Here is a 16,439-nt window from a genome sequence, read left to right as displayed (position 1 = left end):
CAAATCTCAGATTCTAACCCATCCAATTTCCGTCTGAACAATAAAGCTTTTAACCAGCCTGTCTGTGAATGGGTTTAAGGAATCTAGTTTTGAAACAAAGGTCTTGATTTAACAATCCTGTATTACATAAGGCATTCATTATCACTGAGGTTGTTAATTCTTTTCAATTAATTTTGGTTACATCAAATTGATCCCACCCTGTTTTCCCACAGTCTCTCTAGTTTTGAGTTGGTTTTCAGGTTACCAACTCTAACAGTCTGCAATCAGAGCTATGGAAATACAACTGCTCTCTCAATCCTCTACAGGGCTTTCCATTTATCATCTTTCTTTTGGGAAGCCATCTCCTTGCCACTAAGCCTTTCTTACAGCCTGGGTGTTCAACTGTTCACCCAGCAGGGGCTCACCAAGATCCTTGGCAATTGAATGATGGTAGCACAGGGGGGCACTAAGATGCTGGAAAGCCATCCCAGTGCTGGTTGCCAGCTGCGATTCAGTGGGTAGCACTTTCCTCAGAAGGCCATGGGTCCAAGCCATGTACTGATTTGATTAGATTCCCTACAGTGGGGAAACAGGCCCTTCGGCCCAACTGGTCCACACTGACCCTCCAAAGAGTAACCCACCCAGACCCATTTCCCTCTGACTAATGCACCTAACACTACGGGCAAGTTAGCATGGCCTATTCACCTGACCTGCTCATCTTCGGACTGTGGGAGGAAACCGGAGCACCCGAAAGGAACCCACGTAGACAAGGGGAAGAATGTCTGTGTGGAGTTTGCACAGTTGCCCGAGCCTGGAAGCGAACCTAGGACCCTAGTGCTATGCGGCTGCAGTGCTCACCACTGAGCCACTGTGATGTTGAAGCACAAAGTCTAGGCTGATATTCCATTGCAGTGCCAAGGATGTGCCACACTGTCACAGATGCCACCTTTTGATAAGTTGTTAATCCAATGCCCTTTCTACCTTCTGTTGTGGGTGTAAGAGATTCTAAAGATCAGAGGACTTATCCCCAGTGTATTGGCCAATATATATCTGTCCCAAAAAGATAATACTCACATTATCTTGGGATTACTTCTTTATTGTTTTTGAGACCTTACTGTGTGCAAATTGTGTGCCATGTTTTCTACATTACTACAGCAACCATGTTTCAAAAATACTACTTTGGCGGTTCATCTTGAGATTGTGTGCTCTATAAGTGACAACAGTTTCTCACTTTCTTACCTTTTGTTCACGTGAGTTGGTTTCTCTTTATTGACTGTCCCATATTCTCTTTCCCTAACCTTTGCATGACCTTGGGAAAGATGCAGTGTTACATTGCAAAATCTTTATCAAAGGATGAGGGGGGGTGAATTTCCACCACGTTTTCAGGGAGTCGATGTGGCAGGGTGTTCGGGAATTCTTCATTCAGAAACACAGCAGGAAAGCTGCGAGAACTCAGCCTCCTCTAATCTTCAATACTTTACTAAAACGAAAACAAAGAACTGCAGATGCTGGAGATCGGAAACAAAACTGGAAATTTTCAGAAAAGCTCAACAGGTTTGGCAGCATTCGCAGAGAGAAAGCAGACATAACGTTTCAGTGATCCTTCTTCAGAGCTTTGATACTTTGTTCCTGGAACTCAGCTGAAGAAGTACTTGCACTGAAGATTTCAATGTTCATCCTAAGCAGAGCCTTTTTAATTTACCCCCTTGTGAAAAGAGAAGATTATCTAGTGCATGGCAACAATAAAGGACAGGATTGCAATTGATGTCATTTCCCATCTCCACCTACAATGATTTATGCTGCAAATTGATGCAACGACTGTATGAAAGTACCAATGCTTCCACATCATTGATATACAGTAGCTTCCAGCTCTCAAAAGAAGTTTAGTTATGGGTTCCTTTGAAAGGCAGGTGGAGAAAAAGAATGAGTTTATTCTAGAACGTGATCATTCTTAATTGAACAGTAGCCACTACTCAGGGGCTACGGAGGGGTAGGCGTTTTGTTCTCTGGTGTTGTGCAGGCTTTCTGAATTCCTGGTGTCAACACTCAGGAAGAAATATTCACGAGTCTGGAATTTTCAGGAAATAGCACACAAAACAAAACCAGAGCTTGCCTCTATCTGGCTCTCCAACATTGAGCTCCTTTATACAGAGCCTTGTACTGAAGGCTGCCTTGACAACACTGGGAATATATGAAACCTTGTTGCAAAACATCAGGAGAAAAATGAATGGACGGAGAACCTAAAACTGGCACGTATAAAAGTATCAAACACTGGCGAGGATGCAGAAAGTGATGAAGCGCAAAGTGCAATTTGATAAATCTGCCATGTAGCAGCACAAAGGCTAATTTAATGGGGTGATCAATAGTCAGGGAATGCCCATAATTCATGAAACAAAAGAGCATTTCCACGTATCCTGAATATTATGAGGCAGAAAAGGGAAGGGTGATTAATAACGCTCTGTGTAAAAATGCAAACACACCACAGCAAGTGAATCCAAAAGGGTGAAAAGCGTCTGATAACATCGTGACACAGACCGGTGATTAGTGGGGCTCTATGTTAAGACAAAGGGATAGTTCCCTTGTAACAGTTCCATATCGATAGGAGTGTCAAGGAGAACGATCCCTGGAGCATTTTTCTGAGCACAAATTAGAAGTAATGGTGGGAATTGTTTGAGGATAATAGATTAGTGAAGTGCGCATAGTTCTGAGCACTGCACCTTCAAAAGGATATACAGTATTGACTTTGGAAGGTGGCCAGATTCATCAGAATGTTGCCATTGCTCTAGGGATTAGATTCTGAGAGAGCACAGAATTTAGTTGTGTATTATTGGGAAGACAAGAGGTTTAGGTTGATTGGATTAGAGGAGAAGGAGTGAGAGTGCTTATTGCACTGATAGAGTTCTTAATATCAGAGCCAGCCTCTTCAGGAAAGAGATTAGCAAGTGGTTCTCACTTATAGAATGCAAGAATTGGAGAATGTCGCCCTGCAAAGGTAGTGATTACTGATGCAATTCATAATTTAAAAATTGGGATCAATACATTTTTGATAGACCAGGATATTGAAGCATATGGAGCCAAAGGTATGAATCACCTTAACTCTCACTGAATAACCTAACAGGCTTGGTATAAGTGGAAGTTGTCATAACCTACTCCCTCATTAGAGAGAGAGCTAGAGACACAGCTGATGGTGTGTTTTAACCTGAGGGTCACATGCCTCTGGAGAAGGGTAAGGTTGAGAGGGTGGGATCGCCACGATGAGCTCAGCTGGTAGAGGAATAAACCCACGCTGTTGACACGCAGGGCAGCTATCCAACCTGTCGAGCTAATGTGCCCGAGGGGACTGCTCCTCTATTCCTTTGATCTTGTCCTCAATGCAGTTTTCATAAAGTTTGCTTGGAGCATCCTGTTATTTCCTTGCATCGACTGAACCTCAATGGCCACCTCTGGTTCAACATCGTAACTGTTTCTGAATAATTAACTCTCTCACTGTTCACCAGCCACCACCTTCATCAGTACACTCTGTTGGAAGTGCCAGGGCCATCATCAATCTGGTATCACTCTCTGGATTCTTCCCAAATCTTACTTCATTTTTTTTCCCAGTCGCAATCCCCCACAGGGCATGTGTGGAGATTTTGGAGTCATGCACTCGGAGGCAGAAATCACGGAGTTTGTACTGAACACTGCCTTTAAATGCTCTGGTTTCAGACTGTCAATGAGTATGGCTTAATTGTCAGTTCTCGGATTGCTGTTAAAATGGCAGCCTGTTAAAAAGTGAGTCTTTGTTTTTCCACAGGGGACACTCAACAGTTTTAAATCACTCTCCTTCAATTTTCACTCTGGCCACTGGAAGTCTGATTAAAATGAGGTCGCCTTGGGATAAAGTTTGGGAAGCCCTGGCTTAAAGCTGTCCATGTTGAAATTCATATCGGTTAGCCCCTGTGCTGTCCTTTCAACTCTTCTCCCAATTACCCCACTCATCCACAACCACTTCCATCCCCACCCCATCCTGCCAAACGTTTGGATTTTGCACTCTCTTAAGTACATTCTGTTTTCCTGAGAGCATAAAGTTTGAAGGGAGCTTTAAGCAAAGTATTCAAAACTATCTCTGTTATTATTTAATGAAACAGGTTTAGACAAAACATTTCATCAGATAGGATGGTCAATAACCAGAGGTTTCAGGTTGGAAATAATAGGTAAAATATCCAGAGGAGAGATAAACAGAAATCTGCTTTACATAGCAACTTACACACCGTCGGAAAGCATTGTGGAAACAGATTGAATTGTAACTTTCAAATGGAAATTGGACAGATTCTTAAAAGGAAACAAAAAAATTGAAAGGTCGCGGGGAAGAGCAGGAATAATTAGCAAGTTCTTTCACAGTGCTAGCATAGACATGGCAGGCTGAATGGTCTTCTTCTATGCTTTATAGTCCTGCAGTATAAGTAAATCATTGCTCTTCGCTCATGTGCATATTACAGAAAAATCTGCCAACATCCGACGCAGCACGTTGGTTTGAGAACACAGAAAGATGGGACTTTGGTGTCCCTGTCCCTCTGTCTCTTTCACTCTTTCATTCCACATCCCACTCTTCCCTTCTGCTGAACTGTCAATCACAGCTGGAGTGAGGTTTCCAGATGAGGTTAGAAATCACACAACACCAGGTTACAGTGCGTCCAACTAAACCTGTTGGACTATAACCTGCTCTGTGTGATTTCTAACTTTGTCCACCCCAGTCCAACATCAGTTCCTCCACATCAAATCAGGTGCCTCCCAGACAGTAGGATCACACTGTTAAGTGCAATTGGTTAGGAGCAGCTGTGTGACACAGGATGAGTGCAAATTAGCTCCCCTCTCTGCTGCACACTATTTGAAGCCAGTATTGAATGAACAGAATATGGTGGAAGGGAAGAGTTGAATAATTGCCTCATATTAAGCCACGATTCTATCCCTTTTCCTGCCTTTTACTCTGTTCCCCTTTGCCCAACTTTCTTTTTGGTGTTGCCAATGACCTCCCTGTTTTGGAGTCCTGAAGCAGACCAGCCAAGTGAATAGGCTTTCGATTTCTGAACCAGACGATCAGGAGCAGGCTGAGGAGATTTGTCCCGTCAGAGACCCCAAGTGCACCAGGCCTCCGAGGTCAGGCTCAGATTTTTGAGACCAGAGTTGCTGCTGTGCCAGCAGACTATCAAGACGCCTGTCATCAGCCGGGCTATAATTATACCAACGTGCAAAATGGTGCTCAAACCACTTAGCACTTCCAAGAACAAGTGTCTTTTCTGGGGTGCCTGGATGCATTGTTGAACTTCAAAGCTTTACTGAACGCCTCAGTCAGCCAGACTGAAAGCTATATTTGCAGCACATACATTTCTCCCACTCATAGTCCCCTTTTCACATGTGATACTTGGAGCTGGTCCAAAGTGTGTGGCTGCATCTCAGTGAAAGTTGCCACTAATGGTACCCCATAAAGCAAGAATAGATAGCACAGCACTGGCTTTGTACCAGAACATTCCAGATTCTCAATTTAGAAGACAGCAGTCCATGTTGCCATGTCAGAACTGTTGCCATGTGAGATCGTGGCATGGGTTTTCTTGATGCGTGCTGAGAGCAGACTCTAATTCGTGGTTAATTCTATTAAAACATGCCTCAGAAGGCACATATACTGCCGGTAGTGTTTGCAGATGTACATTCCCTTACTGTCACGTCATTGTTTTTAAAATCCCTTCATGTATTTTGCTTTCTTTAGTGCCCATCATACAGCGCGGCAAACCATGATCAGAGCAATGGACAGATGACATGCGATTGTTCTTTGTCTGTCTTCAGATAGGGCAGCATGGTGGCTCAGTGGTTAGCACTGCTGCCACGCAGCACCGCTACCTCACAGCACCAGGGTCCCAGGTTCGATTCCAACATTGGGTGTCTGACTGTGTGGAGTTTGCACATTCTCCCCGTGTCTGTGCGGGTTTCCTCCCACAGTCCAACAATGTGCAGGCTGGTGAATTTGCCATGCTAACTTGCCCACAGTGTTAGGCGCATTAGTCAGAGGGAAATGGATCTGGGTGGGTTACTCTTCGGAGGGTCAGTGTGGACTTGTTGTGCTGAAGGGCCTGTTTCCACACTGTAGAGAATCTAATCTAATCATGACTGTCCTCCTCAGTTTTCTGCTTCTTGCAAACATATTAAAAGAGAAAAAAAAATCTTGCATTTGTACAGTGCCTTTCAGCTCTTTACAGACAATGAGGTACTTCTGAAATGTGGTCGTCATTTTAGTGTAGCACCCAGTTTGAACAGGGCAGGCTCCAATAAAAAGCAGGATGATAGTGACCAGTTTGCGTGCATTTTGCAATGTTGGCTGATAACGTTTTATGCAATGAAAGTGTAGCACTCCCTTAGAACCTCACTGGGCCATTAAACCTTGGCTTTGTCCTCAAGCCTTAGGAATGACACTCAAACCCAGAATCTGGCCTTTCCCTGCCTTAAGAGTAATGAAAGTCAACTTCCGAGAGGGTATGTATATCAAGTCCTTGGCTTATTACCTGCTGATACTTCTTTCTGAGCTGATTTCTTAGCTGTTTTTTGTCAGTAATGGTATTGCTTTCCGCTGACTCCCAGGGCAGCGCAAGGAGACAAAACCCAAGTCTACCTCAGCCAGAATGGGAATTAAACTAAATTAAATTAAACCCCCACTGTTACAGTTGTTCTAAACCATACATTAGCCATTGAGCCAACTGTCCCTTGCAATGCTCCTGTCTATGGGTCAGAGGTGAGAACAGGTTGTGTGTTGCTTCAGATGTAAGAACAACACAGGTGCTCGGACCCAGAAAATCATGAAAAATAGAAACAGGGGGTCACTTTCCTGTCTTTTTCCCTGAAACCCTTGATTCCTCTACTGTTGACGAATCTAGATCAGAGTGGTGCTGAAAAAGCACAGCAGGTCAGGCAGCATCCAAGGAGCAGGAAAATCAACGTTTCAGGCAAAAGCCCTTCATTAGTAATGAAGGCAGGGCATCTCCGGGCTTGGAGAGATAAATGGGAGTGGGGTGGGGCTGGGGAGAAGGTAGCAAAGAGTACAATAGGTGGATGAGGGTGGGGATGAAGATGATAGGTCAGAGAGGAAGGTGGAGCAGATAGGTGGGAAGGAAGATTGGCATGTAGGACAGGTCATGAGGACGGTGCTGAGCTGGAAGGTTGGAACTGGGGTAAGATGGGGGGAGGGGAAATGAGGAAACTGGTGAAGTCCACATTGATGCCCTGGGGTTGAAGTGTTCCAAGGCGGAAGATGAGGCGTTCTTCCTCCAGGCGTCGGGTGGTGAGGGAGCAGCAGTGGAGGAGGCCCTGGACCTACATGTCCTTGGCAGAGTGGGAGAGGGAGTTGAAATGTTGGGCCAAGGGGCGGTTGGGTTGATTGGTGCGAGTGTCCCAGAATTGTTCCCTAAAGCGCTTCAAAAATCTATCTCAGCCTTAAATATACACAAGGACTCTACCCCCATAGCTCTATGTGGCAAGGAGTTCCAAAGAGTTGCAACCCTCTGAGAGAAGAAATTTCTCCTCACCTCTGTGACTGTGTACCCTGGTCCTAGACTCTCCCACAAGAGGAAAGGTCTTCTCAGCATTTACCTTGTCAAGCCCCTTAAGAATCATTGACGTCACCTCTCAATCTTCTAAACTCCAGTGAATAGAGTCCCAACCATTTAGTCTTTTCTCATAAGATAACAGTTACCCTGCCTCCTCCAGTTCGTTCATTTTCTGAGCATCAACTGCAATTTTTATTTCAAGGCATGTTTCTTACCTATGTTCATAATTAACAAGCTGTCAGTTGTTATGCAGCTTAAAAGTCTTCGGGCTCATCTTATATAGTATTCTTCTTTGAAACTTGTTGCATTATAGTGTTATCGCTTAGAATAAAATAATTGCCCAATACTGAAGGTGCTTAGGAACCATTCACCCACATCCAATGGGAAATACCGGCAATCAGCGTAGACCTCCTCTTAGTCAGCATTAGTTAGATATTACCCATTGCCAGAGGTAAAGTAGTGGTTCCTGCAGAACGTTGAAAGGATTTCATTTGGAGCAAACATTGAAGTTTTGAGCATGAGACACTGAATAATGGCTTTTTGGGGAAGTGTTGTTGGACTATTGACTTCTGATTTGTTTTTGTCTCTGTAGTAACAGAGTGAATTAAAGCATTTTCAACAGGAGCGATCATTGTTGACTCAGTTCTGCAGTAGCTAATTGCCTAGGGACAAGAAATTTCAGCTGAACTCAGATAAGAGAAGCACAAATTACTGAAGTAAACACACACTCTCTCTCTCTCTCTCCCATGAATCTGAGAGGGAGCTCAGAATCAAGGGAAGTAAAACTGCTAAAAGGAAGTAGAAAAGTAGAAACCAAAAATGGAAAACAATGGAAAAATGGAAAATGGCAAGCATCAAATGGGAGCAAAATAGAGAATAACACGTTGAAGAAAAAGCACCATCAAAGGCACTCTGTCAAAATGCATGTAGCATTCATAAAAAGGTCATTAATTGAGGGTCATGTGGCACAGTGGCAGTGTCCTTACCTCTGGACCAGAGTGTTCAGGTTCCACCTCAGAATGTGATGTCCATGGAGGTATAAACATATGAACAAGAACAGGTCCGTTGGCCCTTTGAGCCTACACTGCTATTCAATGAGAACAAACTGATTTTAACCTCTCTGTGGTCCTGTATGTCCTCAATAACCTTTTAATCCTTTGGATCTCGAGAATCTATCTCCCTCTGCCTTAAAAAATATGTAAAGATTCTGCACTTCTGTCTTTTGACGAAGGGAATTCCAAAAACTCACTACCTTCGGATGAAAAATGTTTTCTCATCTTAATTTTAAATGGATGACCCTTTATTTTTCAACTATGACCACTTGTTCTAATTTCTCCTGCACATGAAGAGACCTACATAACATATCCACCTGGTCAACTCCTCCCTTAGATGCTCCAGTTAAGTTACCTACAGGTGCAAACCCAAAGACAACTGAGGCTTCCCTGGGTAGTGTACTGAAATAGGTGGGAGTTTATAGCAAGACCTGCAGTCACCTAGGTTAGCAGCAAAGCCCGAAACGATTGCAACCTCTAGGTTCTTTCACTGTTGATTCATTTCTGGGTGCACAGACAGTATTTAACAGGCTGCCATTCATAGCTGCACGAAGAGGATGAACAATACCCTCTTCCATCATGCGGATGAATTCACCGATTACTCCGTTGATGATGACAATGAGATGGCTAAGCTCTATGGGGTTTCATGACCATTGCTTTTCTCCCAACAACACAAGGGGTCACGAACTGCACTCCCGTAGCCACTGGATTTGTGAATCGCATGGGCTTTCACTCTTCAAACATACAAACGGTTTGCAACCACATGCAGGAACCACACGTTTCTCTGCTCAGTTTCCAGGGAGCTCTCAGAGTTTCAGTGTGATTTGCACTCCTACAGCTTTCTGAGGTGCCAGTCAAGCTGACAGACAGTGAGATCCACCAATCAATAGCCTGTCCAACTGCACACTGCTGTCATTTAAAATATTTTTTAGAATTGTGCGTTTGCACGTGTGTTTATGGTGCTGTGCCCACATACGTGTATGTGTGTGTGCATGCGTGTGGGTGTGTGTACGTGCGTGTGTGTGTGTCTGTGTGCGAGTGAGTGTGTGTGTGTGTACGTGTACGTGTATATGTGCTTGCGTTTTCTTTATTTTTGGATGGGTGGCGTTCACACTAAAGACATTTCCAGTGTTTGCAGATTTGAAAGCAGCAGACATAGACACACTTACTGCTCCTCAGATGCTGCCTGAACTGCTGTGCTCTTCCAGCACCACAAATCCAGAATCTGGTTTCCAGCATCTGCAGTCATTGTTTTTACCATAGACACACTGGTCCACAGCCCATTGCTACACTGGGTTCTGCTGCTTTAACCCCAGTGGAACCTGCATAAAGGCGATGCTAACATTATGCTGGAGGGTAAGGGAGTCAGTTTTAGTCAGAGCAATTTGAGACACCCCTAGTGTTAAATGTCCTCGGGAGGAAGACAAGGCTAAGAAAGTTTTTCAGGACCAGCCTCCCCCTCTCCATGTTATGAATGTAAAAGTGGGAGAGTGATGTATAAAGTGTGGTTTACCAGAAATGGGAATGCAGTTTGTGTGAAGCTAGCTGGCAGCTACAAATTTATCTTCATCTGGTCTCATCCAGCGATCAGTGGCTCCATGAGCTGAGGCAATTGAAGGGCAAAGAGGTGCTATTTTTATCAACTCTTCCTGAAAACTCGTTCTGGCCGGTAGAAAACATCTGTGAGTTTACACTCTGCTGTAAGCTAGACTGAAAACTCAACAAAAAACAAACAGAAGAGCAGCAGAGCTGAAGCAAAAATAGAAATTTCTGGAAATCTCAGCAGGTGTGGAGAGAAATCAGAGTTAACTGGAGTCCAGTAACCATTTATCAGAATGCATTGTATCTAGGAAAAGATGAGTAAATATGCTGAAGACGTGGTGGGGGAGAGTGCAGGAGTAAATGATAAGTGGAGGTGGCCCAGATAGAGAGAAAATAAAGTTGAGCAGACGAAGGAAGGGGTAAAGATCAGCCTGGACAAATCAGTAGCTGCAAATGGGAACCATTGACATCTGACAATGGTTCAGTTGTGATAGCAATCCGTGTGATGACAGGGCCTGGTATGTGGAGGTTAGGATAAGGACATGGGAAAAGGTGCTCGGGCCCTAACATTGTTGAACTTGATACTGAGTCCTGAAAACTGCAGGGTTCCCAAGCGGAAAATGAGGAGTTGTTCTCTTCCAGCTTGTGTTGAGCTTTGAAGGAGCACTCCACCAAGCCTGAGGCAGAGATGTTGGCCAGGGAACAAGGTGGTGTGTTGAAGTGACAGGTAACTGGAAGCTTAGGGTCATTTTTCTGGACAGAAGGTGTATATTCAGCAAAGCAGTCATCCAGTCTGCATTTTGTCTCCCCAGTGTAAAGGAGACTACATTGGGAGGAGCAAATACTGTTGATTAGATTGAGTGAAGTGCATGTAAATTGTTGCTTTACCTGGAAGGTGTGTCCTGGGCCTTGGATAGTGAGGAGGGAAGAAGTAAACGGGCAGGTATTACACCTTCGGCAATTGCAAGGGAAGGTGCCCAGGAAGTGGGAGGGAGTCCAGAACTAGAGGACATAGGTTTAGGGTGGGAGGGGAAAGATATAAAAGAGACCAAAGGGGCAACTTTTCCACGCAGAGGGTGGTACATGTAAGGAATGAGCTGCCAGAGGAAGTGGTGGAGGCTGGTACAATTGCAACATTTAAGAGGCCTTTGGATGGGTACAATAAATAGGAAGGGTTTGGAGGGATATGGGCCGGGTGCTGTCAGGTGGAACTAGATTGGGTTGGGATATCTGGTCGGCATGGACGGGTTGGACCGAAGGGTCTGTTTCCATGTTGTACATCTCTGTGACTCTATGACTGTATGAGGTGTGGGTAGGTGCTGGGAATGGAGGAGGACTGGACCAGGAATGGTCCCTGCGGAAGGCTGACAAATGGAGGAGAATGGAACGTGTGGCTTCCCACTGGAAGTGTTAGAAATGGCACCAAATGACTCTCTGGATTGTGGATGTGGATGGGATGATAAATGAGGACCAGGGGACTCTATCACTATAGTGGGTGGGAAGAGAAGGGGAGAATGCAGAAGTGCAGAGATGAGTTAGACATAGCTAAGGGCACTGTCAACCACCGTGGAAAGTATCATGGTTTGTAATAAAACCCCTCCTGGTTCATTAATGGGAAAAAGTTCTGCCATGTTACTGGGTCTGGCCTACATATGACCCGGAGACATGTGGTTAACACATAACTGCCCTCAGGAATTGCTATGCAGGCAACAAGTGATGGGCAAGGAATGCTGCCCTTACCAATGATACTGACATCCCATGAAAGAATAACAAACTTTCTAACATGTTTACAGCTAAAAACAGGCCATTTGGCAAGGCATGCAGAAGCAGCACAGTGGCTCAGTGGTCGGCACTACTGCCTCACAGCGCCAGGGACCCAGTTCAATTCCAGCCTTGGGCGTCTGTGTGGAGTTTGTACATTCTCCTTGTGTCTGCATGGATTTCCTCCGGGTGCTCCGGTTTCCTCCCACAATGGATGTGTAGGTTAGGTGCATTAGTCAGGTGTTAGTATATGGTAGAGGAATGGATCTGGGTGGGTTACTCTTCAGAGGGTCAGTGTGGACTTATGGGGCCGAAGGGCCTGTTTCCACACTGTAGAGATTCTATGTCCAAGTTATGTTAATGGTGTGCTTATCCTGCCTTATTTATTTCTCTAGCTTGCTCTTAAATGCCGTAGGTAATAGGGTCTAATGGGAGTTTATTGTTTCTACTCCGTCGTTGCAGAGACAAAGCCCACGTGCATATTCAATGGTGTGGAATATTACGACGGGAATATGTTCCGGATGGATGCGTGCCGTTTCTGTAGATGTCAAGGTGGTGTCTCGATTTGTTTCTCAGCACAATGCGGAGAGCTGCACTGTGACAGGTACTACGTACCTGAGGGAGAGTGCTGCCCAGTCTGTGAAGGTAAATGTTCTTGATTTAATATCCTTTCTGTACCGGAAGGGGGCATTTTCATCTTCCACATCTGACCGATCATCTACCAGCTACTGAAACTATTCCAGTTACCTTTCCGTTAAAATCCCTGGAATGAAAATTGGTTGGGATCGCAATCAAACAGAAAGGTGTCAGTGCCAAATATCAGCACAGGTGGTGAAGACAACTAGTTGCAAAATAATAGAGTTCAGTTACATTTACATAGCTGCTTCAACCTTCAGAAGAATGGGAAGGTCATGTTGGACTTGAAATGTAAACTCTGTTTCTCTCTGCACAGATGCGGCCAGACCTGCTGGGTTTCTCCAGCATTTCCTGTTTATAGAGAAGAAGGTTATATAGTGCATAAATCCTGACAATCTTTGTTACTTCCAATCTAACATTAATCAATCTGTTAGGCATGTTGAGTCAGCCCCTCCAGGCTAGGTGAGATGTTCTAGCCTAGAGGCAGGGACACTACACAATGCCACAAGAGATCCAATCTAGTTAATTCTAGGTTTAGAAGATGTTCAGTCATTCTGTGAAGGTATCCTCTACTCAAATAACCTGCTGCTACTACCCAGCAAAGCAAGGTCTCCTGAATAAAATATTTCAGAGGTCAATGGTAAAGCTATACACCAATATCTGATCTGGGAAAAATTAGGAGCGGAAAACGCCATATATTAACTCAGATCTGGCACAGTTGTGTGCTCCGAATGCCTTGTAACTAATGATATTAACCCATCTTTCAACCATTAGCAAGTTTGTACTCAGGCACAAGAGATTGTTAGACTGGCCCATTAAGCTGCATTGGAGCAGTCCTATTACATGGCAGTTACAACATTTTGTTCTCTGCTCTAATGCACTTCATTTATTTAAAGGGAAGCTGCAGTTTCTAGCCTGTTTCTGTTTAACGCTGTGAGCCATGATATTAGCCCCTAATTCCCAGCTCGTTAGAAATAGAATTGGATTTATCGTCACGTGTACTCAAGCACAGGGGTACATGAGTACAGCGAAAAGTGTATAAAGTTGCCGATACTTAAATACAAAGATATCTAGGTACAAATCATAAATAAGAAAAATGAAAAAGTAAAGGCAGAAGATCAGCATTACGAGATACCTGAAGTATAAATTAGAAATTTATGAAGAAGTGAAGATAAATGTTCAGCATGACTGTCTTTCAAAAGCAGGGAGCCCACTCTGGCTTTCACCTCGAGACTAGGAGTCTGCACTGGCCTCCCACACCATCTGATTTTGCCTTTTGAGGGAAGCTTTCTGTTTACATGAAGAAGGTATTTACTGCTTTGGAAGGGTCGGGTTTTTTTGCAGAGTCTGGTCAGATTCACCCCACCGCAGAACTCAGGCTGAAGCCTTGTCACTGGGGAGAGCAGACCTGGTGTGTTATACTGATTTGGGATTCCCCATTCCCAGTGATCCTGAAGGCATCCCCTGTATAATGTGAAAGTGTTCCTTTGACCAGCGTTTCTTGCTGCTGCCAGATTCAACAGTGTGTCAAGCTGTTCTTTTTTCTTAAGTTTAATATCTTGCATGGTAGAACATTTATGCCTTTACAACAAATTTACATATTGGTTGCACACACTATTTCCCTCACTGTTTCTTGGTCTTCAAGCCTCTCCTGATATTTGTTTAGTCAGCTACACATGGAACGGGTCTTCTTGGGTTGCAAATCCAAATGGACTCTTCTAGAATTTACTCAAGTTCTCTTTTTGTGTCTGATGTAGAGCTCTTGCAATGGACTTCTGCCCAACTCAAATTTTTGGATACAGCCCCTTCAGTTTGTTTGGCCGTACAGAGCTGGGACAGTTCAACCTTGCCACGTTTTCTTGCCACGCAGATTTCTTGATTTTTGCCAATTTCTTGGGCACGCTATTGCCTTAGGTTGACTGTGTAGCTACACAGGGCATGGTATAGGGGTTAGAATACTCCCTGATTACATCGAATCCCCACAGTATGGAAGCAGGCCATTTGGCCCATCAGATCCACACACAGTCACCTGAGACTGGAATTGGTCACAGGTCCCTGGCACTGTGAGGACTTTGTGCGAACCACTGAGCCATTATGCCACACTCACGTTGTCTCACCCAGAAAATGTGACAGGTGGCATTTAGAGCTGAAAGCAGAGGGCTACAAACAGTATATCCAACAGTAGCACTGCATGGCATTGTCATGACTGGCAAAACACCTACCTTCAAATCTCTGGCTTGACTGCAGAGATGGAATGACATACAGAATTCAGTATTAGCAGCTGGATTTTGCAAAAACATTGCCTACATTAAAAGATGCATGACCAAAATGATGCCAAGTGATTGGAATTTGCCTTTCAAGAGCTTAGTGACATAGTCAGAGAGTCATAGAGATGTACAGCATGGAAACAGACCCTCAGTCCAACCTGTCCATTGTATCGAATTTATCCAGGGCAAGAGGAACAAAACTAGAGATCTGCTCTGCACCTCCCCATCTTCAGAATACATACTACCTTTTCCTAGCTACTCATACTTCTGAAGAAGGGTCACTGGACCTGAAACGTTAACTCTAATGTCTCGCCACAGGTGCTGAGTTTTTCCAGCAGTTTCTGGTTTTGACTAACCCCCTCTGTCTGGTGTTTTCTCGATATTATCGAAATACAACCTTTATCAAGATGGTAACATCCACTGGAACCTGGTGTGCATTTATTTGGGATTGTGTGCTTCCCATCACTGATCCTGTACTAATGGAAAAATCCCATTGCTAGCCTCAGACGGCAGTGAAATGACCCAGACCATGAAGTGCTCACCCGTGCTGGCATGCCAAGCATTCACACTGTATTGAGACTGGTGTGACTGAGTTGGGCTGGTCATGTAGCCAGGAGTGTCTCTTCAGGTTGTTCCTCCCTATTCCAGCAGCCTCAGGACAGGGCATGATCTCTGCAGATCAGACAGTTCGCTGGACCTCACAAGTGGTTATCAGGGGTCGGTGTGAGTCTTTCTGCCATCCCCTCTACCTCTCCCGCCCCTCTTTGCAGTAGCCAAATCTCGGCCTGCTGTTCCTCGCACTGCCTTGACAGCATTTCAATGTCTGGAAGTCTTCCTTGCTGCATTGTGAAATTCTGGAAGCACAAGTGAGTTCTTCAGAAAACCAGACGGACTGAGTGTGCCAGCTGGGAGAGTGCTGGATTAGGGAGATACAAATCTTCAATGGAGAGCTCAAGTCTGGCAGCCCTCTCCCAGCAGCCAAAGGACCTGCTTTAAGGACACCCCGAAAACGTCACTTTAGTTCCTGGGATCAGCCACTCTCTAGAAGTCTACCACAAACCCCAGACACTGAACACTGTCATATTCATTACAAGGGATGAACAACTAAAGCAAGCACACAAGTAACTCCACTGTGCAATATTTCGCTGACCAACAAGTCAGTTTCTCTTACATTTCAGCCTATTCCCCAGAAACAGCCATGCATTAATGTGGTGATGTACCTGTCTCTGTGGACAGAGCTGTACTATAAATAAAAGCCCTCATGGCCCAGTCTCTGTGGATACTGTGCTGTTATATGAAGTGTTACAACTGAAGTTGGAGGGGGGCACTGATTCCTTTCTAGTCCCACGCTTCCAATGGTCATAACAAACTTTAACTCACGTGGGGATTTGGTTAATTATCCAGGTTTACTACGAGAAGCAATTCAGCCTGGTTTCTTTGGTCACAAAGAATAACTAGGTTATGACAAAGATAACTTACACAAACGTGTAAAGATTATTGACAAAGTTAGATTTATAAATAAACAGAGTTAGATCTAAATTATCTTCTGACATCCCAAAATTAACACGAGGCAATAATCTATCAGTTAGCATATTACTGCTTGTGGATTTCCTTCACCTTTGCTCACAGCT

At 44.4% G+C, this 16,439-nt stretch overlaps 1 protein-coding gene across 1 annotated transcript in view; it reads left to right on the top strand.

The window, feature by feature from the left end:
* The window catches only part of crim1 (cysteine rich transmembrane BMP regulator 1 (chordin-like)), a 211,218-nt gene that overhangs the window by 115,462 nt on the left and 79,317 nt on the right, over positions 1–16,439 (top strand). The window contains exon 6 of the mRNA XM_072580500.1: positions 12,368–12,550. Within this exon, the coding sequence (XP_072436601.1) occupies positions 12,368–12,550 (183 nt within the window). The remainder of the gene's footprint in view (positions 1–12,367; positions 12,551–16,439) is intronic.

The sequence above is a fragment of the Chiloscyllium punctatum genome, chromosome 11 (genome assembly GCF_047496795.1).
Source record: "Chiloscyllium punctatum isolate Juve2018m chromosome 11, sChiPun1.3, whole genome shotgun sequence".
Taxonomy (NCBI): Eukaryota; Metazoa; Chordata; class Chondrichthyes; order Orectolobiformes; family Hemiscylliidae; genus Chiloscyllium; species Chiloscyllium punctatum.
The sequence above is the reverse complement of the archived record's forward strand: the minus strand, read 5'-3'. Positions and strand labels throughout refer to the sequence as shown.